The 25,581-nt window shown below is 38.2% G+C and overlaps 1 protein-coding gene across 1 annotated transcript; it reads left to right on the plus strand.

Annotated features, from left to right (window-relative positions):
- Nucleotides 1–1,674: 1,674 nt before the first annotated feature.
- LOC130544164 (zinc finger protein 566-like) lies at nt 1,675–18,613 on the plus strand. The gene is given in 5 exon segments (XM_057314637.1): nt 1,675–1,885; nt 2,373–2,616; nt 9,666–9,774; nt 9,988–10,114; nt 17,754–18,613. Coding segments are annotated over 5 exon segments (1,551 nt in total).
- Nucleotides 18,614–25,581: the final 6,968 nt, after the last annotated feature.

The raw sequence follows: 25,581 nt of genomic DNA on the forward strand, positions 1-25,581 counted from the left end.
TAGATTGCTCTGGGTAGCATGGACATTTTAACTATGTTAATTCTACCGATCCATGAGCATGGAATATCTTTCCATCTTTTTATGTCTTCCTCAATGTCTTTCAAGAGTGATTTATAGCGTATGAATTTTAGAATCAGCTTGTCAGTTTTTACAAATAAGTCATCTGGGATTCTGATGGGATTGTTTTGAATCTATAGATCAACTTGGGGAGTACTACCATCTTAACAATATTAAGTCTTCCTATCTATAAACTTGGAATGTTTTTCCATTTGCTTAAATCTTTAAAAATTTTAAAATTTATTTAACCAAATGTTTCGTAGTTTTCTAAGTTTTTCACTTTTTTGTTAAATTTATTCCTAAGTAGGTGTGCCTGGCTCAGTTGTTTAAGGGTCTGCCTTTGGCTCAGGTCATGATCCCAGGGTCCTGGGATCGGGTCCGCGAGTCTGCGTCGGTCTCCCTGCTCAGCAGGGAGTCTCCTCCTCCCTCTCCCTCTGCCCCTCCCCCTGCCTGTGTGCTCTTTCTCTCTCAAGCAAATAAAATCTTTAAATAAATTTATTTATTCCTAAGCATATTATTATTTTGATGTTATTATAAATGAAATTGTTTTTAATTTCATTTTCAGATTGTACATTGCAAGTGTATATAAATACAACTGAGTTTTTCTACAATTCAATATTTGTATATATTGTGAAATGATCACAATAAGTCTAGTTAACATCAGTACACAGTTACTAATTCTTTTCTTGTGATAAGAATTTTTAAGATCTATCCTCTCAGCAACTTTCAATTATATAACTATTGTCACCATACTGTATATCACATCTTTAGAACCTATTTATAACTAGACCTTTGACCACCTTCACCCATTTCAGCCACCCAACACCCCTCACCTCTGGCAACCACCAATCTGTTCTCTGTACCTATGAATTTGGGTTTTATTTTGTTTTAGATTCTGTGTATAAGTGAGATCATACAGTATTTGTCTTTCTCTGTGATTGATTTCACTTAGCATAATGCCCTCCAGGTCATCCATGCTGTTACAAATGGCAAGATTTCCTTCTTTTTGTGGCTGAATAATATTCCACGTTCTAAATATATCACATTTTCTTTTTCCATTCATCCACTGATTAACACGTAGATTGCTTCCATGTCTTGGCTATTGTAAATAGTGCTGCAATGAACATGGGTGTATACATGTTTTTGAGTTAGTGATTTCATTTCCTTTGGATAAATACTCAGAAGTGGAATTGCTGTATCATCTGGTAGTTCTACTTTTAATTATTTGAGAAAACTCCATATTGTTTTCCATAGTGGTTAGACCAATTTAAATTTCCACCAACAGTGCATAAAATTTCCCTTTTCTCCACTTCCTTGCCAATGCTTATTTCTTATCCTTTCATAATAGTCATTCTATCAGGTGTGAGGGGATATCTCATTGTGGTTTTGATTTGCATTTACCTGATACAGTGAGCACATTTTCATGTACTTATTGATCATATGTATGTCTACTTATTAATAAGTTAATAATAACTACTTATTAGTAGCACCCAGCTAGTGCTGTCTCTGTCTGAAATAAATAAAATCTTTAATAAATAAATAAACAAACAAACAGGGTCTGAAATGCCCAGTGTTTATCACCCACTTGGCTAAGCACAGATCTCAGCCACCGTAAAAATGCCTACCCAGGAAATCAACCTCTACGTACCCCTAGTAAGGACAAGTCCCGTGCCCAGACTCAGTGGAGTGCAAAGTGCTTTCCACCAGATTCCTGATGTTTTCATCTCCAGACCACAGTTTTCAGATAGCTCTGCAACTTCCCACATCAAGTGCTTTCAGGGACTTGGGAGTTCTTTCCTGCTTCTTGATGCAGAAGCTCCCACACTAGGCCGGTGGGCCATCTGGGAGCCCTCGCTCGGATTTTAGAGCGAAATTCCTGAAGAGTGGACAGGAATTCAGATCCCGCCCGGCGGGCGCCATTTCTCCCCCCGCGCAGTCTCGCTCCAGACTACACTTCCCAGAAGTCCCCCGGCGCTACTCAACTTTCCGTTGGGTCCGTTCTCACGGGGGCGGAACTTTAACCTCCCAGCTGAGAGCAGCTGGAGACTGCGATAGGCGTGGCTCAGCTCGGCTTGTTCGGAGCTAACGCTGGAGCGGCTTGAGGTGAAGCAGTCTGAACCCGTGTGGAAGCAGAGCGGATGCACAGCTTAGGCCTCTGAGCTTGGAGCGGGCTGAGGGGTAGAGGCTGTGGATGTGGATGGATGTGAGTGTGTGACGGTGTGAGGCGCCTGTGACGCTGGGTTTGACAATCACCATGTCCCCGTGACGGGTGTATGATTGTGACGTTGTGTGACTGTGTGTGTGTGTGTGTTTAGGTGCGGGGAGCCCATGGCTCTGCTGGTATGACTGTGTGTATCCCTGGCATGGTTCATCTACGAGAAACCACGTGTGCGAGCGTGTGGTGCCTATGACTGTACAGATGTCGTGTGTGTATGCGAGGGAATGTGCGATTGTGACCGTGACCGTGGCATTGCGTGTATGGTTATGGAGTGCCTTCGACTGCCATTGTGACTCCCATACTCTGTCCCAGGAGACCCCTGTCACTCAGGACCGATTCTGGTCAGTCCTACCTGAGAGCCTCATCGGACCCCCCTCCTCTCTTGATGGGAGGAGCGGAACTGAGACAGGGCTCGGGCACGGTTTTCGCAGGAAAATTTTAACATGCACTCTTAGCGGCAGCCAGCTCTGGCTTGAGGTTGAGAAGCCTAGTCCGTGTTGTCTCTGGCCACATCTACTTGATTCTTGCTTTAGATCAGGAGACGTGAAAATATGAAGTAGGTTGTGATGGTCCTTGCACGTAAGATGATGATCAGTGTATTCAAGTGATCTAAAGCAGTAATTATTAAGATTAGTTTCCAGGGGATGAAAATCCCCTTCAAACTTTAAACTACAAATTTTGCAGCTACTTGATTTTGTGCTTCATCCCCGCACCCCAGTACTTTCCTGAGAATCACAAGGGAGAGACATGAGCTTCATACCAAAATAATAATAGTAAAAACATTTGTTAATGAAAATGTGAGAGACCAGGCCCAAAAATCAAAGTCTTGGAATGACCTTTAAGATGATAATATCCAAAAACAACAGTGGGATATGGTTAAGTTAATCCAGGCCATATCCATGTAATAGAATTTTTTCACAACTAATATATATTGTTTCAGAGTTTGTGTCATTTTTTTAATGTTCTGAAACAAGTCTGTGGTGTTTGCTTCAGTCACATTGATTTCTTAATGACCCATATTCCTGTCACAGGCATGTGTTTACAGTCTGTTCGTAATTTTCTTGCCATTTAGGATGCGCCTACCCTATCTCTGGTTACTTTTTTTTCCACAAAATAAAAATAACCTTATAGTCTTTTTCTGATGGAAGTATTACAGACTTAATGAAAAATAATCAGAAACTTGAGATTATAAAGAATCAGATTTAAATTACCTATAATTCCACCATCCAGAAGTACTCATTTTCAAGAATGTATTTCCAAATTTTTACTTGCATGGTTCTATAGTTTAATAGGGTAAGATGACTTACCTTCTGTTACTTGCCTGCCCCTCTCAATAATGCAAAATAGAGACATTTTCCTCTTTGTGGATAAGCACTATCATAATTAATAACTGTGTTGAATTGTGATCTTAATGTAGCATAATTTATTTGACTAGTTACCTAATTGAAGTCTGTCGTTTCCAGTAAGTTTTTTCCCTGTCAAACTTCCTTATAAATACAGTTTTGTGCCCATTCATAATTATTTCTTCAGGATTGTTACCTAGAATTTGCAATTTTGCAACATGCAAAACCCTGTTCTAGTACTTGGGGAAGGACATGGTTTTCTTAATACATTTTAAGTTAGGTTATTGTTTGGGGACCTTTTCTTTAATATAGGCATTTATAGCTATAACTTTCCTCCTGGGCACTGTTTTGCTTTTTCCTTAGGATTTTGGCATGTGGAGTTTTTGTTTTCATTCATATCAAAATATTTTCCAATTTCACTTATAATTTGACCCATTGATTAAGGATGTGTTGTTTAATTTCTACATATTGTGAATTTTCCAGGTGTATCAGTGGCATTGATTTATAGTTTCGTTCCATTGTGGTTGGAGAATGATGGGGGGAAACAAGGGAAAAGAAAAAATTAAATTTCCTTACTACTTACAGCCCATTGACAAGTCCTTGAAACAGGCAGAGTGACCTTCCACCAGAAGCTCAGCTGCCTCGATGTTGACAGTTTGCTAAGGGCAAAAGGCAATCTTACCTTAACATTATCCCAACTGCCCCAGGATCCTGAAGTCTTCTTTAACATATAAAAATTCCTTTGGAAACTTCCTTTATCTCTTACCCCCTCCCACCCCCCGAAAGATATATGTTAGTAATCATCCTCCATGCATATGGCCTGTTACTATACATCTGAAGGATCTCATGACTGAGGTTTTACTAGACTTTAGTAAATGACCCCTCAAGGTCCTGGAAACCTTGCTTCCAAATTCCTTAGAGACTTAAACTCTCGCTAACCCCCTCCCAACATGAAAGTATAGTATCAGCCACTCCTCACAACCCTAGTGCAGCTCTTTCTGTCCATGGGTACTATCCCTGTACTTTAATAAAACCACTTTTTTGAGGCAAAGACGTCTCAAGAATTTTTTGACTCTTTGCTCTGAATCCCACCATTTCCACATCAGAGAACATATATGATTTTGTTTCTTTTAAATTTATTGAGATTTTTTTCTGACCTAGCATATCCTGGAGACTGTCCTATGTATAGTTGCAAAGAATGTATATTCCGCTGATGCTGTGTGAACATGGATGTATGGATGTCTTTTAGGTCTAATTAGTTTATACATGTTCAGGTCTTCCATTTCCTTGTTGATCTGCTTGCAGTGTTGTTCTAGCCATTATTAAATGTGGGCTGTTGAAGCCTCCAACTATTTTTGTTGAACTATCCATGTCTCCCTTCAAATCTGTCAGTGTTTGCTTCCTGTATGTTTGGGTCTGTTGCTAGTTTTATGTATGTTTATAATTTTTATATACCCCTGAGGGACTTTTGTCACTATAAAATTTCTCTCCTTACCTCTAGTAACTTTTTTGTTTATTTTAAAGCCTATTTTGTCTGATAATAGTATAAGAACACTGGTTTTCTACCAGGGATGTACTGTATGGTGACTAACATAATAAAGAAACATTAAAAAAAAAAACACTGGTTTTCTTACAGTTTCTGTTTGTATGGTATATTTTTACGTCCTTGTATGTTCAGTCTATTTTAGCTTTGAATCTAGATTGTCTCCTGCAGACAGCATAGAGTTGGATCTTTTTTCAATCAGGTCTCAGACTTTCAATTGCATTGTTAAATCTATTCACACTTAATGTTAATTATTGATATTGATAAATCCAACCAATCTATCCATAGTCTCTGGTTTGTTTGTTTTTTTGTATCCTAATGAGTGTGAGTCATCCTAATGGAGTGTGAAGTGGTATCACAGTGTAGTTTTGCTTTGCATTTCCCAAATGATTGAACATCTTTTCATGTGCTTATTGGCTATTTGTACATCTTTGGAGAAATGTTTATTCAAGTTTCTTGCCCATTTTTGAATCAGGTTGTTTGTCTTTTTGTTGTTGAGTTTTAGGAGTTCTCTATATGTCCTGGATATTAGTCCCTTTTAAGACACAGGATTTGCTTGTATTACCTTCCATTCTGTGGGTTGCCTTTTTATTCTGTTGGGGATTAAGGAGTGTACTTGTGATGAGCACTGGGTGTTGTACGGAAATATTGAATCACTACATTGTACACCTGAAAGTAATATTACACTGTATTTTAACTAACTGGAATTTAAATAAAAACTTAAACAAAAAAGAGAGTGTGTTTTGATGCACAGAATTTTTAAATTTCATGAAATTCAATTTGTCAATATTTTCTTTTTGTTGCCTGTGCTTTTGATGTCATATTCAAGAAATTATTGGCAACTCTGATGTTGTGAAGCTTTTGTACTATGTTTTCTTCCAAGACACACACACACTCTCTCTATATATTTTAAACTCCTTAAAACACCTACTTAACCCATCCCCCCCATCTCCCTCCCCTCTGGTAACCATCAGTTTGTTCTCTATAGTGAAGAGTTTGTTTCTTGGTTTGTCTCTCTTTTTTTCCCCTTTTATCATTTGTTTTGTTTCTTAAATCCCACATATGAATTAAATCATATTGTATTTATCTTTCTCTGAATTACTTTGCTTAGCATAATACTCTCTAGCTCCATCCATGTTGGTGCAAATGGCAAGACTTCATTCTTTTTTAAGGCTGAGTAATATTCCACTGTGTATATATACCGCCTCTTCTTTATCCATTTATCAGTTGATGGACACTTGGGCCTTTTCCATAATTTGGCTATTGCAGATAATGCTGCTATAAACATTGGGGTGCATGAATCCCTTCAAATTAGTATTTTTGTATTCTTTTTTTTTTTCAAAGATTTTATTTATTTGAGAGAGAGAGTGAGCAAGAGAGAGCACGAGTGGGGGGTAGGCAGAGGGAAAAGCAGGCTCCCCACTGAGCAGGGAGCCTGATGCAGGACTCCACCCCAGGACCCTGGGATCACGACCTGAGCTGAAGGCAGACACTTAACTGACTGAGCCACCCAGGCGCCCCTGTGTTTTTGTATTCTTTAGGTGGATACCTAATAGTGCAATTGCTTGATCTTGGGGTAGTTCTATTTTTAACTTTTTGAGGAAAATCCATACTGTTTCTCAGAGTGGCTGTTCCAGTTTGCATTCCCACCAACAGTGCAAGAGAGTTCCCCCTTCTCCACATCCTGACCAACACTATTGTTTCTTGTGTTTTTGATTTCAGCCATTCTGACAGGTGTGAGGTGATTTCTCACTGTAGTTTTGATTGCATTTCCCTGGTAATCAGTGATGTTGAGCATCTTTTCATGTGTTGGCCATCTGTATGTCTTCTTTGGAAAAATGTCTATTCATGTTTTCTGCCCATTTTTAAATTGGATCATTTGTCTTTTAGTTGTTGAGTTTTATAAGTTCTTTATATATTTTGGATACTAACCCTTTATCAGATATGTCATTTGCAAATATCTTCTCCCAGTCCATAGGTTGCCTCTTAGTTTTGTTGATTGTTTCCTTCACTGTGCAGAAGCTTTTTATTTTGATGTAGTCCCAATAGTTTCTTTTTGCTTTTATTTCACTTGCCTCAGGAGACCTGTCTGGAAAGATGCTGTTACAGCCGATGTCAGAAAAATTACTGCCTGTGGTCTCTCCTAGGATTTTTATGGTTTTAGATCTCATGGTTAGGTCTTTAATTCATTTTGAGTTTGGTTTTGTGTATAGTGTAAGGAAGTGGTCCAGTTTCATTCTTTTGCAATGTAGCTGTTGAATTTTCCCAACACTATTTGTTGAAGAGACTGTCTTTTTCGCATTGTATATTCTTTCCTCTTTTGTAAAAGATTAATTAATTGGCTGTATAATTGTGGGTTTATTTCTGGGCTTTCTGTTCTTTTCCACTGATCTGTGTGTCTGTTTTTGTGCCAGCATCATACTGTTTTGATTACTATAGCTTTATAACTTAACTTGAAGTCTGAAATTGTGATACCTCCAGTTTTGTTATTTTTTTCAAGATTGCTTTGGCTATTTAGGGTCTTTTGTGGTTCCATACAAATTTTAGGAGTGTTTGTTCTAGTTCTGGGAAAAATACTGTTGGTATTTTGATAGGGATTGCATTAAATCTGAGATTGCTCTGAGTAGTAGAGACATTTTAACATATTTGTTCTTCCAACCCATGATGTACAGTTTTTGAATGTCATAGACTTTGATGTCTGCCTCCCAAAAGGGGGAAAATGAAACCTGTAGGCAGAATAAAGGACACTGGCCTTTTATTTTTTTAAAGGTTTTATTTATTTATTTGACAGAGATAGAGACAGCCAGCGAGACAGGGAACACGAGCAGGGGGAGTGGGAGAGGAAGAAGCAGGGTTCCAACGGAGGAGCCCGATGTGGGGCTCGATCCCAGGACTCTGGGATCACGCCCTGAGCCGAAGGCAGACGCTTAACAACTGAGCCACCCAGGCGCCCTGGGACACTGGCCTTTTAAATCTCTTGGACTCTGAGAAACAAACTGAGGGCTTCAGAGGAGAGGAGGATGGGGGAATGGGATAGGCTGGTGATGGGTAGTAAGGAGGGCACGTATTGCATGGTGCACTGGGTGTTATATGCAACTAATGAATCATTGATCTTTACATCAAAAACCAGGGATGTACTGTATGGCAACTAATATAATATAATAAAAAAATATTATTAAATGTAAAAAAAAAAATCTCCTGGAAGTCACTTCAGGTGGAGAGGGAGGGGCTTGCAACAAAGAAGGAGTTGTAGAAACACTAACCTGCTTCTTTGTCTGCATCTCTCTGATAAGAAGCAACAATCAGCAATGAGAGCAGAGATCCCCAATATCTCAGGGACAGGGTCCTTTTCTCTCACCCTGGCTCCCAGAAGCTATGTGCAAGCAGCTCTAGGAACACATGCACAGGTGCCTGCCACTTGCCTGGGGGTGGCCATTGGATATCCACTACTTTGCTAAGAGCTAAAATTGACCAAAAGTGACTAGAATTTATTATACAAGCCTTTCTCTGCAAGCCTTCAATAGACTCCAGAGTTTTTTTTTTTTTTAAGAGAGAGAAAGAGCGTGCACACAATTGTGGGGGTGGTGCAGAGGGAAAGGAAGAGAATCTTAATCAGGCTCCACGCCCAGCACGGAGACTGACGTCAATAGGGCTCAATCTCATGACCCTGAGATCATGACCTGAGCCAAAATCAAGAGTGGGATGCTTAATCTATTGAGCCACTCAGGCACCCCAGACTCCAGAGTTCTAAAAGTTATATTAGATTCTCCCAGCACAATTGTTGTCTAGATGGTGAGACAGACTGCTGGTTCCTCCTACTCTGCCATGTCCCAGAATCTGAGATCTTCTATATTTCTTCATTTCAAGAGTGTTCAACAGCAGATTTATAAAAGCTTCTTTAAAGTGATTGATAATTTCAACCATCTGTGTCATTTTAGCATTTGCATCTATTGGTTGTCTTTGTCTTTACAAGTTGAAGTTTTTCTAGTTCTTTGTATGATGAGTTTTTTTCCTGTGTGTCTGGAACGCCATTCATTCAGGAGGTATAATGCTGGTCCTTATGTAGGAGACAGCCCTCTTATGTTCTACATTCCCTCATATGTCCCTTGTGTTTAGGTATGTGAGTAGATGGCATGGGCAAGGAGAGTAGGAATAGGAAGAAGAGTGGAAGTGATAGTTCTTTTTTTTTTTTAATTTTTATTGCAAAAGGTAACATGCAGAAAACTGCAGGATGTAAACATATAGCTTAATGAATTATTGTAAGGCAAATACTCTTGTACTAATGGGAGTCATATTTAACCTGATGATTCAGAGAGCTGTTAGCAATTCTTATTTCTCACTGCCTTTTCTTTTCCTTCCTTAGTTTTGTCTTCTCTGAACTCAGCCTGTCTCCAAGGGAAGAGGGAATAAAGCTGAAGAGAGAAGAAAGAAAAGAGTAGAACTGAATAGTGCTTGTAATCCTGAGTCATGATTAAGGTTATTGGTGTTTTCTCTCTTTTTCCAGGATTACAACCATTTCTTTCCAGGCCATTAAATTAGATTTCCTTATCCTGAAACTTTCACACCGAGCCCCATCCAGGAGCCTGGTTCCAAGCTTCTTCCTTCCAGCAGTGGTGGGACTCATACTCTAGAGCCTCGCTCCATTCTCTTCTTTTTACACCTTTACATACTCATTCAATGAATCAATCAGCAAACCTCGTGCTCAGTCTTTTAATAGGAGCACTTCTCTCAAGGAACCAGCAAGTCATCCCTCATCAGATTTGGGGTTTAGGGAAGTAGAGATATATGATGAATTTCATAAGTAATACATAGCTTAATTTTTTCAGCAAGCAGTGATGTTCAGAGCTGTGGCTGTAGACTTCTCACAGGAGGAGTGGGAATTTCTGGACTTGAAGCAGAGGAACTTGTACAGAGATGTGATGTTGGAGAACTACAGCCACTTGGTCTCATTGGGTAAGGATGCTTCCCCTCCCCCCCCAGGAATTAAGATTCTGCATTATATACAGATCTGTGTATAGGCAACATTTGTATATGCATATATGATAGTTTTTGAATTTACATAACAATACATAAAAATAGTTGATACTGAAAAAAAACCCCTTCTACCTAGAATGCCTCAATCCTCTGCTGTAAATTTTCTGGATGCCATTCTGACTTTCTGCTTCTGAACAGAGCAATTTGAACTTTGTAGAATTGGAAATGGGCAGTCCTTTTGTACTGTGGCTAAAGCTTCATCTTCCCCATCCTTTAGACAATCTTGACTATTTCTCTGAGTTTTCCACTTCTTTACCAAGGAATTGGGTCTGAAGATTGGATATCCTTGGCATAACTAAGTTCTATTTCCTTTTTTGTTGTTGTCAACAGGACTCTCTCTTCCTAAACCAACTTTGATTTCCTTTTTGGAACAGGATAATGAGCCTTGGATTGTTGAGAAAAAGTCACCAAAAGTTCTATATCCAGATAGGTGAGGGAAATTTAGAGAGGGGGAAGCTGCTGCAGGAATAGACCACCTGCTCAGTGAGATGATAGCCCTTAGGCAAGATTGTCCAGAATGTTCTTCAAAGAGGGAGGTGTCCTGTTTTTTTTCCCCAGTGATAAGTGTTCTGGCTATAATTAAGATCCGGGTCTTTCCCTGCTCCTCTTTCTCTTTTGGTCTTGTATAGTTTCTCCATCTTCTGTTGTATGGATTCTTTTCTCTAAATATTACTCACATTATTTTAGCTACTTTCCAGTAATATGCTCCCATTTCTTTACTAGTTTCTCTTTTTTTAAATGATTTTATTTATTCGAGAGAGAGAGAGAGAGAGAGAGAGAGACAGAGCATGAACAGGGGGAGGAGCAGAGAGAGAGAGGGAGAGGGAGAAGCAGACTCCCCACTGAGCCAGGAGCCCAACTCGGGGTTCAATCCCAGGACCCTGGGGTCATGACCTGAGCTGAAGTCAGATGCTTAACTAAGCTACCCAGGTGCCCCTACTAGTTTCTCTTTGATTCAATGTTTTATTTATTCATTTTTAATTTCTCAGATTATAGATTTTTCTATTGTGGTAGAAAAAAACAACATACATAACAATTTGCCATCTTAACCATTTTTAGGCGTTCAGTATAGCATTAGTTATGCACATAAGTTGTCCAACAGAGCTATAGGATTTTTTTCATCTTGCAAAATTGAAACTCTATACTCATTAACAATCACTCCCTTTCCCCTCCTCCTTATCACCTGGCAACCATTTTACTTTCTAAGAATTTGACTGCTTTAGAGATCTCATATAAGTGGAATCGTGCAGTATTTGTCTTTTTGTGACTGAGTGATTTCACTTCATGTAATGTCCTCAAGGTTCATCCATATGAAGATTGTAGCATATGACAGGTTTCCTTCTTTTTAAGGCCAAATAATACTCCATTGTATGTATATACCATATTTTCTTCATCCATTCTACTGTCAGGGCATTAGGTTGCTTCTACCTCTAGGCTATTGTGAATAATGTTGCAATGAACATGGGTGTGCAAATATCTCTTCAAGATCCTTTTTATTTTTCAAATATTTTATTTATTTATTTGTTTGACAGAGAGAGAGACAGCCAGCGAGAGCGGGAACACAAGCAGGGGGAGTGGGAGAGGAAGAAGCAGGCTCAGGGAGCCTGATGCGGGGCTTGATCCCAGAATGCTGGGATCACGCCCTGAGCCGAAGGCAGATGCTTAATGACTGAGCCACCGAGGCGCCCCTCGAGATCCTGTTTTCAATTCTTTTGGATGTATACCCAGAAGTGGAATTGCTGAATCATACGGTAACTCTATTTTAATATTTTGAAGAACCTCTATATTGTTTTCCATAGTGGCTGCACAATTTAACATTCCCACCCACAGTGCATGAGGGTTTCAATTTTTCCACATCCTTGTCAACACTCATTATTTTCTGTTCTTTTTTTTTTGATAGCGGCCATCCTAATGAGTATGAGGTGATATCTTGTTATGTTTTGTTTTGCATTTCCCTAATGATTAGTGATACCTTTTCATGTGCTTGTCAGCCATTTGTATTTCTTTTTTTTTTTTTGAGAAATATCTATTTAAGTCCTTTGCTCACTTTTAAATCAGGCTGGATTTTTTTAAATTGTTGTTGATTTATAGGGATTCTTTGTATGTTCTGGATATTAATTCCTTACCAGGTATATGGTTAGCAAATACTTCTCCCATTCCATAGATTGCCTTTACACATTAGGGACTGTTTCCTTTGTTGTGCAGATATTTTTAAGTTTGATGTAGTCCAATTTTTGTGTTTTTGCTTTTAGTGTCATATCCAGAAAATCACTGCCAAATGCAATGTCATGAAGCTTTCCCCCATCCTTTCTTTCTTTTTTTTTTTTAATGATTTTTTATTATATGATGTTAGTCACCATACAGTACATCCCTGGTTTCCAATGTAAGGCTCGATGATTCATTAGTTGCGTATAACACCCAGTGCACCATGCAATACGTGCCCTCCTTACTACCCATCACGGGTCTATCCCATTCTCCCACCCCCCTCCCCTCTGAGGCCCTCAGTTTGTTTCTCATAGTCCATAGTCTCTCATGTTTCATTCCCCCTTCTGATTACCCCCCCTTCCCCCATCCTTTCTTCTAGGAGTTTTAAGTTTCAGGTTTTATGTTTAGGAATTTAGTCCATTCTTAGTTCATTTTTGTGTATGGTACAAGGTAAGGATTCAGCTTCATTCTTTTGCATGTGGATATCCAGTTTTCCCAGCACCATTTGTTGAAGAGACTATCCTTTCCCTGTTGGGTAGCCTTGGCATCCTTCTTGAAAATCATTTGATGGTATATGTAACTCATTTATTTATTTTTGCTAGCCTACTTATTTTTTTTAAGTTTTTATTTAAATTCCAGTTAGTTGGGAGGGAGGCAAGATGGTGGTACAGTAGGGTACCTCATTTCATCTGGTCCCTTGAATTTAGCTAGATAACTATCAAAGCATTCTAAATACCCATGAATTCAGCCTGAGATGTAAATTCCAGTTAATTAACATACAGTGTAATATTTGAAGTGTACAGTTTAGTGACTCAGCACTTCCATACAACATCCAGTGCTCATCATAAACGAGTGCACCCTTTAGTCCCCACTATTTAACCCCCTGCCCTCCCACACCTCCCCTCTGGTAACCATCAGTTTGTTATCTATAATTAGGAGTCAGAATGGCTAAAATTAACAACACAAAGAACAGATGTTGGTGATGCTTAAAGATGTAGCCATGGGATTTATCAAAGTGGAGCCAGTAGGTGGAGTGTGGGAGTGAGGAGACCGTCAGAGATTGCAAATAAAGGCTCAGTGTATGTTCTGAGGAAGAGGAGGTAAAGTAGAACTTAGATATGAAAGCTGAGGATTAGGAGAGTGCAGGGCCAGAAAACCAAGGCCTAATTTTCAAAAAGGTCAGCAGTGGCACACATCTGTGAGAAACAGAAGAGGATAAAGAGCCACCAAAGGCTGTGGCATTTGACATGTCGTCTTCAAGAACCATAAAGAGATTACAAAGGAAAGCCACCAAATAATTATTCTTCATTTGAAATGTGAGGGATAGAGAAGAAATTGTTTTTCTTTTTCTTTTTTTTTTTTAAAGATTTTATTTATTTCACAGAGACAGCCAGCGAGAGAGGGAACACAAGCAGGGGGAGTGGGAGAGGAAGAAGCAGGCTCCTAGTGGAAGAGCCTGATGTGGGGCTTGATCCCAGAACGCCGGGATCACGCCCTGAGCCGAAGGCAGACGCTTAACGACTGCGCCACCCAGGTGCCCCAGAAATTGTTTTTATTAAAAAAATACATTTCTAAGATCTTAGGGGCATGTTTCAAATATTTTAGTCATAATATATTGTGAAGTTAAATGAGGCATATATTTGTTTAAATATGGTATCAAAAGGCACCTGAGTGGCTCAGTTGGTTAAGCATCTGCCTTCGGCTCAGGTCATGACCCTGAGGTCCTGGGATTGAATCCCGCATCAGGCTCCCTGCTCAGTGGGGAGTCTGTTTCTCCCTCTACCCCTCCCCCCTGCTTGTGATCTCTCTCTCTCTCAAATAAACTTTTTAAAAATAAAAAATAAGTAAATATGATACCGAGCAGCCATTTTATAACCTTTATGCATGTAGGAAAAGAGGGAATGGAAGTGACATTTTTCTTGCTTAAAGAAAATTTGCAATTTGGTAGAAGTAAATCCTTGTTTTTGGAAATACGGTAAAGCATTATTCTTTTTTACTTTAAAAGTTTATAAATATTGGGTTGCCTGGGTGGCTCAGTCATTTGAGCATTGGACTCTTGATTTCAGCTCAGGTCATGATCTCAAGGTCATCGGATCAAGCCCCACACTGGGCTCTGCATTCAGCATGGAGTCTGCTTGAGATTCTCTCTCCCTGCCCCCCCAAATAAATCAATAAATCTTTTTTAAAAATTTATAAATATTTAGTAAAATATAAGAAAAATATAAGAAAATGCAAACTTGTAATTGTATCAACTAGAGAAAGCCACAGTAATGCACTGTGTGCACTTCACTGTATCCTGGATAACTTTCCTTATTTGTAAACATGAATCTGGATCCAATTTTTAGTTTCTTAGTATTCTGTTATATGGAATTTTTTCATATACTTAACCAAAATCCCAATGATAAATATGCAGATTATCTTTCAAAATCTGCTATTAAGACAACTTTACCACTTCACAGTTACTAAGATGGCTATAATAAAAAAGATAATAGCAAGTGTTAGCAAGGATGTGGAGAAACTAGAACCCTCATGCACTACTGGTGGGAATGTAAGGTGGGGCAGCTATTTTGGAAAACCGACAGTTCCTCAAAAGGTTAAAAATAGAGTTACCATTTTACCCAGCAATTATACTCCTAGGTATTTACACGAGAAAATCAAAATGTCCACAGAAAAACTTATACATGAATGTTCATTGCAGCATTATTCACAATAGCCAAAACGTAGAAACAACTCAAATGTCCATTAGCTGATAAACAGAAAAATAAAATATAGTATATCCATACAATGTAATATTGTCACTAGAAAGGAGTGAAGTACACTACAATATGGATGGCCCTTGAAAACATATGTTAAGTGAAAGAAGCCAGACGCAGAAGACTATATATTGTATGATTCCATTTATATAAAACGTCCAGAACAAGCAGATCTGTAGAGATACAAAGTAGATTAGCTGTTGCCTAGGGCTAGTGAGACTGGGGACAATGGGAAGTTCCTGCCGAAGGATACAGCTTTCTTTTGGAGATGATGAAAATATTCTAAACTTGACTGTGGTGATGGTTGTACAATTGTGTAAATATACTAAAAATCACTGAATTATGTTCTCTAAGCGAGTGAATTGTATGGAGTGTGATTTTTATCTCAATAAAGCTGTTAGAAAAGAACATGATTTCCATTACTCTCATCTTGGATAATTATTTATCCCTTCTCTGATTTTTAAAAATTATTTTTAATTACAAAAAGAATACATACATACATTCTTCTTTGTCAATACAGTTATTACATTGAGATTGGCCATCTGTATGTCTTCTTTGGAAAACCCTCTGCCCATTTTTTAATCAGATTGTTTGTGGGGTTTTTTGGTGTTGAATTATATGTTCTTTAAAGCTTTTTAATTTATTTTTAAAAAATTTATTAGAGAGCAGAGTGCACGAGAGAGAACATGTGTTGGGGGAGGGGCAGAGAGTGAGGGAGAAGCAGGCAACAGCTAATCTACTTTGTATGATGCATGGTATAACCATACAATGTAATATTATTTGTCACTAGAAAGGAGTGTACTTTGTTGATGTCTTCAAAATAGTATGCCTTATCCACTTTCATCATTTTTGTGGAATATTTTCTTTCTTTATTACAATTAACACTGATTAAAATAGCATTTAATTTTTTTTCAGGGACTTTGCCCAAATTACTCTCTTCTGTTATTATAGAAATTTTCAAATGTTTGCAAAAGTAAAGAGAATAATAATAACATACTTATCACCAAGCTTCAAACAGTTTCCATTATTTTCCCAATCTCACCTTAAATTACTCTTAATTTTAGCAATTAACCTGTGTTAGGCGTTATCATCATTTTAAAGATATGGAAGTGGGACTTAGAGATTGTAAGTAATTCTTCCAACAACACAATCCTTGTAATTAGCAGAGCTGAGACTTGAAATCCAGTCTCTGTGATATAGTTCCTTGGATCGTCCCTCTACACCACTTTGTATTTTATTCCGTCATGCTATCCAAAGGTTGCTTTCACTTCAGACTCTCAGTGGCTATTGCCATTGGTGAGTCTACTTGTTTCTTATCCTTGGTGAACATCATCACATGCCAAGCAAATAAATGGTATTTTACACAGTCTCTACTCTAGACACAAAAACTACCTCCTTGTCATCTGCTCATAGCAGACTCACTGATCCCTTTGAACTTTCCCCAGGATATTTTCCACTTTGAACTGCCATCGTCTTGCCCCATCAATTAACACCCAACATTCTTTTTATTACAGAATTTCTGGCTCACTAGCCACCAAGACACCCTTTGTCCCATTGGAGGGTATCCTCTAGTTTCCCCACATCAGCAAATCTGTATGTTCGTAATCACATGAAAGTTTAGTTATATAATTTTGCCACAATGCATAGACTACCATAAAGATTCTATTAAAATAATGATTATGGAACTTAACTGTTTTCCCTATTAACTTCCTGATATTTTCCTATAATACCCTTCTCCTTCCTTTTCCTTAACCATCACCACTCAATAGTTACTTATTGAACACCTGTTATATGGTAGATATTGTGCTAAAAGCTGATTAAATAATAGTGAAACAGACATGGTGCTTTCCAGTAGGAATTTTATAGTCTAGTGTAGAAAATGAGAAATATAAATGAGGGGAAAAAATTGTGAGGAGTATGATTAGTCATCCTAGCACTAGGATAAGATTTGGTGTTGTCTGATGCTGTTTGAGAGAGGGGATTTTTAGTGTTATCTGTAATTATATTTGCACTGAGAGCAGGATGAGAAGGAGCCAGCCATACAAAGATAGTACCTGCCAGAGGAGCAATGGAAATCACGCTAATGGAAAAGTTTTTTATTTCCTTTTGGAACAGAGCATAGTGAACTGGGGGAGAGCATGGTTCCATGATATGTTAGCTAGGGCCAGCTCATGACATCACCTTAGAGTTAATGTTAAGTTATTCAAATGTGCAAAGGAAAAACTAAGTGCAAAGGAAAACCTTAGTGATTCTCCTTTTCAGACTACGTCAGAATCACTAGAGATTTTCCTTAAAGTCAAGGCCTATTCCTGTAGATTTTGATTCAACTGCTTTGAAGTGTTACTTGTATTTTTAACAAGCTTCTCAGTAATTCTGATCTGAAACAACATTTTAGAAACACTTAGTTAACCTGCTTCTTTAATCATCTTCTCTGTCCATGTTCATCTTCCATGGTTATATTTGAGATCTTTCCAAGCTATCAATTTCTTGTAGGTAATGTGTTAATATTCCTATTGTGTTAATATTCCTATCTCAGAAATCTTGTTCTTCCACGAACTGGAAAAAATGCATATTTTCTTTCTCTCTTTCTTACTTCTCAGATGTGAAATCCCAGTGTGCAACAAAGGAGTTATCATCAAATGATGACAATTATGAAATAAAGTTATCTCACAGGAAGATAATGGAAAGACTTACAAGCCATGAGTTTGGATGTTCCATTTTTCAAGACAAATGGAAGTATAATCACCATTTTCAGATAAAACAGGGAAATCAAGAAGAGTATCTTAAAGCTGTGACAGTAACCCATGAAAATATGCAAAGTCTCAGTCAACAAATATCCTATAGTCTACACCAGATATATCATACTAGGCAAAAAACCTATGAATGCAGAGAATGTGGGAAAGTCTTCAATTACCACTCACTGCTAATTCCCCAAGGGAGAAATCACACCAAGGAAAAATGCTATGAATGTAAGGATCGTGGAAAGGCTTTTAGCAGTTGCTCAAAACTTACCGGACATCAGAGAATTCATAATGGAGAAAAACTCTATGAATGTAATGAGTGTAGGAAAGCTTTCCACCACCCCTCAAATTTCATTCGACATCAGAGAATTCATACTGAACAAAGACCCTACAAATGTGGAAAGGCTTTTAGTCATGGCTCACACCTTACTGTACACCAGAGAATTCATACTGGAGAGAAACCCTATGAATGCAAAGAATGTAGAAAAGCTTTCAGTTACCACTCATCCCTCATTTGACATAAAAAAACACATACTGAAAGAAAACACTATGAATGTAAAGAATGTGGGAAGGCTTTTAGCAACAGCTCAATTCTTAAGGGACATCAGAGAGTTCACAGTGGAGAAAGACCCTATGAATGTGGGGAATGCGGGAAAGCCTTCCACCACCACTTTGATGTTTATGATTTCATTTCTTCTTTCTTTGAGTTTATTTTTTGAAACTATTTGAATAGAAAACTGCTTTATTTTCAAATTTTCTTGTAGTTAATGCATTTAAGGCTATTAATTTTAGATCCCCATTTTGATATAAAGTTCCTTATATTTTAGTTTTAAATGTTTCCTCATTTCCATTATAATTGCTTTTTAACATATGAAAAATTTAAGATTGTTTTGGGTCTCCAAATATATGTTTTGATTTTATTTATTTATTTATTGCTTCTAATTTAATTACCTTGTAGTCCAGCAGGTGGACTGTAGGATATTTCATCTTTGAAGTATGGGCAATTTCAGGGAACTATTCTGTTTGTATTGTCAGGAAGTATAAAAAAGTATTTTTGCAGAGAAGCTTTCAAAATACAGCTTATAAATCAAGATAGTTGTTAAATTTTAATATATTCTTACTGTTTCTAATTAATCAATTGATGGACCTGTTATTTTAAAAAACCTATGATTGTAGATTTGTTAACTTTTTAAAGATTTTATTTATTATTTTTTCGACAGAGAGAGAGCAAGCCCAAGTGAGCATAAGCAGGTGGTGCAGCTGAGGGAGAGAGAGAAGCAGGCTTCCCACTGAGGAGAGAGCTGAATGCGGGACTCGATCCCAGGACCCTGGGATTGCGACCTGAGCTGAAGGCAGGCACTTAACCGACTGAACCACCCAGGCACCCCAGATTTGCTCATTTTTCCTTGTAATTCCCTCAAGTTGTAACGTATTTATTTTGAGACTATATTATTAGAGCCATACAGGTTCTTCATTGTTCAATCTTCATGGTAGATTTTTTTTTTATTATTTAGTACCCATTCTTCATCCCTATAAATGTGTTTAGTCTAATGTACTATTTTGATTGGTATTAACATCGCCATATTTACTTTATTTTGCTTAGAGTTTGCATGGGGCAGTTTTTCCTTTATTTTCAGTCCTTTTTTTTCCAATCCTTTCTTAAGGTTTATCTCTTATAAGCACCACATACTTAGATTTTGTTTTCTTACCCATTCTATAATCTCTGTCTTTTAATAACTGAGATTAATCTTTTTATACTTATTGTAATTATTGATATTTGAATAATTTCTGTCATCTTGTTTTTTGTTTTCCCTTTAACACTTTGTTTCATTTATTCTCTTCTTGTCTTCTATGAGTTGATAATATTTTCTCTTGTACCCTTTTAAAAATATACTCCTTTATAAGCTGTTGATTGTTTCAAGTACAGATTCTCAATCATATTAGACACAAGTCTCCTTTTCACAACAAATATTTTATTACAACTCTTTTGCTTTCCTAAAATTAAGTATACAGGTAGTATAATCCCTCACCATTCATAATGTTTTAAAACTCACTATAATGCCCTAAGTTGACATAAATAGGAGCATTAAAGGAAAGAAAATTATAATACAAAATGCCCAAAACCACTAACACATTCTTACACCTATATATACAGTTACCATAAACATGACAGCTACAAATGCAGACTTCCACATGTGTTGGTGATGTGAATACTGTAAGCAGTGTTGCCACTGTTGATGTGACTTTTCCAAAATGATAGGGTTTATGATAAAGTTCTGAATATAAAGTGCAACTTTGCCTCAATTGTCTTGATAGTTGCATACCTTGAAAATTTGGTATGTATTAAAACCATCTAAAACCACTTTGTGTTTATATGTAAAATAGGTTATAGGCTCAGGTAATCATTAGTAGGTTTTTCACCTATTTAAATATCCGGCATGATATTAAAAAATTGTCATGGTGGTGTAAGACAATTCTTCATTGTACAGGGCTGTTTTTTGCATTTCAGGACATTAGCATTTGTGGCCCCCACATATTTAATGCCAGCAGTTGTCCCACAAATATCCAGCTGCCTACTCCTGGAGTAGTTTCACCCTCACTGAGAATCCCTGACCTTCATGAATGTTCAATAACATATTCAAAGGCATTCAAGACATAGGACAATTCTTCCATGTTTAGCAGACTTCTAGCATCCCCCCCACTAAATGCCAGTAGCATTTCCAATATCAATATTATAGCTAGAGGAGTACCTGGGTGGCTCAGTTGGTTAGCAAAACTCTTGGTTTTGCCTCAGATCATGATCTCTGGGTTGTGGGATTGAGCCCCACATTGGGCTCTGCACTCAGGGCAAAGTCTGCTTGAGATTCTCTCCTTCTCCCTCCCCCTCTGCCCCTCCCCCCACTCACTCACATGCTCTCTCTAAAATAAAATAAATAAAATCTTTATTATTACATATAATAATATATATTATATATAAAAATAAAATCTTTATTATATATGATAATATATAATAATATAGATAGATATAGATATAGATATAGATATAAAACAACTAGAAACATCTCAGAAATTTCCAAAACACTCTATAGGAAGCAGTACTGCTCCCACTGAATTTTAATGATTGCTGTTATATTTCTTACCTGCAAAATTAATCAAGAAAATTTCTAACAACACTTAATGATATTCAGTGTATTTATCCTCCTCCCAAATAAAGAAGTCAAGTGCTTGAGTGTGCTTTAACTACCTTCTGAACACCCTCTCCAAATTGTCAATGTCTAAACAGTGCTCCAGTGAAAATAAAATGGGAGCCACAGGTGATTTTAAATTTGTTTGTGGAGATATTTAAAAAGTTAAAAGAAACACACAAAATAAATTTTAATAATACACTTTAACACAACATGTCCAAAATATTATCATTTCAACATGTAACTAATATAAAATTGTTAATTAGATATTCTATTAAGTTCTCAAAATCAGATATGCTTTTTATACTTGCAGGACATCACAGTTTAGACTAGCCATGTTTTAGGTGCCCTACAATAGCCACATATTGCTAATGGCCACTGTACTGGACAGCACAGATACAGAATGTTAGTTCTACCTTTTAAAAAAGACATGCATTAAACAGACATTATTTAGTCTGTAGTTAAACTTAACAAAATATTTCGTAAATTTCTATGCTCATTTCTTCCTGATTTCTCTTCTTTACTATTCTTGCACTTGTGGTTTCTTGTTCATTCACACTTACTTACCCTTCTACCTGATATATTCCTCACCCACGGTCTCCTCATAACTTGGTCCCTTACAGTCAGGTTTCTGTTCTTACCTCAGAATGGCTTTCTCAGAGTGCCTGGGTGGTACAATCGGTTAAGTGTCTGACCTTTGGTTTCTGCTCAGGTCATAATCTCGGGGTCATGAGATCAAGCCCTGTGTTGGGCTCCATGCTCAGTGTGGAGTCTGCTTCGGATTCTCTCTCCCTCTGCCCTTCCCTCTTGTACTTGCTCAAATAAATAAATAAATAAATGGATCTATCTTAAAAAAAAAAAAAAGAATGACTTTCTCTTGGTCAGTCATCAATTAAGAATACTTTCATCTGCTATAAACTACAAACCATGGTGACTTTTCCTATATAACAAAAAATCTGTAGACAGACACCCCAGGTTGGAGCAACATGACCATCATGTCATCTGTGTCCCAGGCTCCACCATTTCTGCTCTGTCATCCTTAGTGTGAAGTGTAATTTCTCTTTTACCATGTCCCCATTTCCCCAGGCAGTAATTGTGGCTTTATTTTTTTTTTTACTCCCCTTTCTTGGGCAACATCCCACCCTGTACTTCCACACAGAGTTTCCCTTTCCTTTCCCACTGGGGCATGGGATGCCGTGCAGAATTGATCCTTGCGAGACTGATAGAGAGGCTTTCAGCATTCAAGTGCAGCAGGTCTCTGTGGTACCAGCTTCATGCTGTGTACCCAGTACTGGGTTGAGAATCCAACTCTTGATCTCAGTTCAGGTCTTGATCTCAGGGTCGTGAGTTCAAGCCCCACACTGGGCTCCACGCTGGGCATGGAGCCTACTTAAAAAAAAATTTTTTTTTTTATAGTTTGCATCCTGCTCTGTCATAGATTTGGCCCACAGGGACCATTAGCACTGAACAGACCACTAAAGCCAACTTGACCTGTACAGCAGTCAAAATCTAGATTTGGTCGTAAAGGCTTTTCCCAGTGTAAAGCATGCCAATAAGACCTGGAGAGTAGAAAATAGAAGCATTTTAGATGCATTGGTAAGGTAAATGCATGCAAAAAGGTAGGGACTAAAGCCCCCAATGACACAGGGACTTGTATTCATGGACTTTCTGGGATTCAGCGATCTGCAAAGGTAGCTCTCCTCCCAAGGTGAAAGATAAGTTGCTGAACTTTACACCATATATCAGTTAAGACAGAGGGGCAATGCTTGTTCTCTTTGTTTTTTTTTTTTTTTTTTTTTTAAAGATTTTATTTTATTATTTGACAGAGATAGAGACAGCCAGCGAGAGAGGGAACACAAGCAGGGGAAGTGGGAGAGGAAGAAGCAGGCTCACAGCGGAGGAGCCTGATGTGGGGCTCGATCCCACAACGCGGGGATCACGCCCTGAGCCGAAGGCAGGCGCTTAACCGCTGTGCCACCCAGGCGCCCCATGTTCTCTTTGGATTCTGGAGAAGAGCATGCATCATATTTAGGTCTTGGGTCTATTTAGTCTGTGCTTTAGAAGGCTGTATGGTCTGAGTGGAGACCAGAGAAAGAGAAGGCTCTGCAGATGCAGGCTGCATTAGAAGCTCTTTGACCATTGAATCCTTCCAATGGTACTGAGAGTGTCTGTGGCCAATCATGATGCTGTAAGGAGTTTGTGGAAAACCCATGTAGGATAAACTATGGCAGAGGCCCCTAGGATTTTAGGGTAGATCCACACTCACTTTGATAAGAAATCACCATCCTTTTTATGAAATAGCTCTTGCCTTGCTCTGGGTCCCTAGTAGAGACTACACACCTGATTATTATGGTACACAAACAACTGCAACCTGGGTCCCCATTATAAGCAGAATGTCATCTGGTCTACCAGGTTATTAAGTCAGGCAGGATCAACATTTCATCATCGAATGGAGGGCTATAAATAGGACAGGCCCAAGAAAGTCCCAGATGTCTCATATCCCCAGTGTGTATTACTCTCATTGACACTTCTATGTCCGTCCCTCAGAGCTTCAGATTCATGAAGAGTTCTGTATGACCAGTTGCAAAAAAACAGTTGCCTGATCTCTAAATAACAGCACAAAATGCTGGCAACCACTAGAAATACATTGCTGGAGCTTTAAAACCTCTCACGGGGGCTTTATAGACTGACTGGGACGGAAAATTCACCCAATGAACAGAACTTTAAGATCTAAATCTCATGCATGCTCTAAGTTAAGAAAGATAGCATGAGGTAACTACACTGATTCTTATCCAGTGGTTAGCACCGAGGGTCAATGACTTGAAAAGAGTACACTTGGAGTGTTGATAGCAAGTAGGTTTGGAAAGAAGTATGTAGAAGGACCCCTTGAAATGTATCCAGAGAGTGACATATTTGTATCTATTCTCTTAGTCTTACCACTGTAAAAGAAGTGCTTTGTGATTAAGAAGTGAGGATGACATGCTCTATGGATATTAGCTTCATCCAGCCACCCCAATGCTTGCTCATTGGGCTCATGAACTATGTAGTTATTCACAGTATTAAAAATGTGGATTTACCCTTACTAGGGATGGCTTCACATTTGTTGGTACCCAAGCAGTTTGCCACAGTTTCCGACCATGAGCAACAGGGTTATGCCATCACCAGGTTGACCAGTTAGCTAGATTTCATCCATTATGAAAGAGGTAATTTTTTTTTTCTTTACTGGGATAGATACTCCATGGGGATTAAATTTGCCTGACATGCTTATGGCAGCAATACCAGCTATGGATGTTATGAACTCCTTATTCATAATCACACTTCCCATATAGCATTGCTTTGGACCAAAGGACTTCTTTTATAGTGAAAAAAGTAAAGGAATTGGTTGATGCTCTTGAGATTTGCTGGTCTTATTCTGTACCTCATCACACACAAAGTTCAGACATTTTAGAACTGTATAGTGTTCTAAAACTGTTAAAAACTAGACAAGAGTACCATCAGGAAGACCATACCTTATAAAGGTGGGTATTGTCCTCACATCTAGTACATGGTCTCATCAGAATGATTATATGGTAGTTTTTAAGGGTCTGGATACCCAAAATGGAGACCAGGACAGCACTTATCAGTATTACACCTAATGATCTACCACCAAAATATTTGTTCCCTCCTATTTAAAATATTATCATCTCTGGGCTTTGCTGGTTTGGAGGTCTTAATGTTCAGGGAGAAACTACTCCATCAAGTTCATTCCACTGAATTAGAAATTGAGTGTGCCACACAGCCATTTTGGTATTCCTCAAATCACTGAATAACATGATATAAAGAGGGTTCTGTATTTAATGATTAATTCTGATTTGTACGAGGAAATAAGGCTCCTGCTACTCAAATGGCAGGTAACAGATTTTCCAGGTGAGGTTTTATTTAATTTTATTTTTTAACCTTTTTTAAAAAAAGACTTTATTTATTTTTATTTGAGAGCAAGAGCAAGAGAGAGAGAACACAGAGAGAGAGGGAGAAGCAGACTCTCCACTGAGCAGAGAGCCTGGGGAGAGACTGCAGGGCTCAATCCCAGGACCCTGGGATCATGACCTGAGCCAAAGGCAGACACTTAACCAACTGAGCCACCCAGGCGCCCCTATTTTTATTTTTTTAAAAGATTTTATTTATTTATTTGAGAGGGGTGGGCAAAGGCAGAAATAGAGGGAGAGACAATCTCAAGTGGAGACTCCTCACTGAGTGCAGAGCCTGAGCTGAGGTTTTGATCCCAGGACCCTGAGAACACAACCTGAGCTGAAACCAAGAGTTGGTTGCCCAACCAACTGAGCCGCCCAAGTACTTCAGGTGGAGTTTTAAAAGGTTGTTGGCGCTACCTATATTTTCTTTCTTACTTTGTCTTATGCAGATTCATAATATATTAGAAGTTTTTTATTCCCTGTCACCCATCCCTCTGTTATTTTATAAGGGGCATACTGTTCATTGGTATCTTTACTAATTATTCCACAAGA

Source organism: Ursus arctos, unplaced genomic scaffold (genome assembly GCF_023065955.2).
Source record: "Ursus arctos isolate Adak ecotype North America unplaced genomic scaffold, UrsArc2.0 scaffold_19, whole genome shotgun sequence".
Classification (NCBI taxonomy): Eukaryota; Metazoa; Chordata; class Mammalia; order Carnivora; family Ursidae; genus Ursus; species Ursus arctos.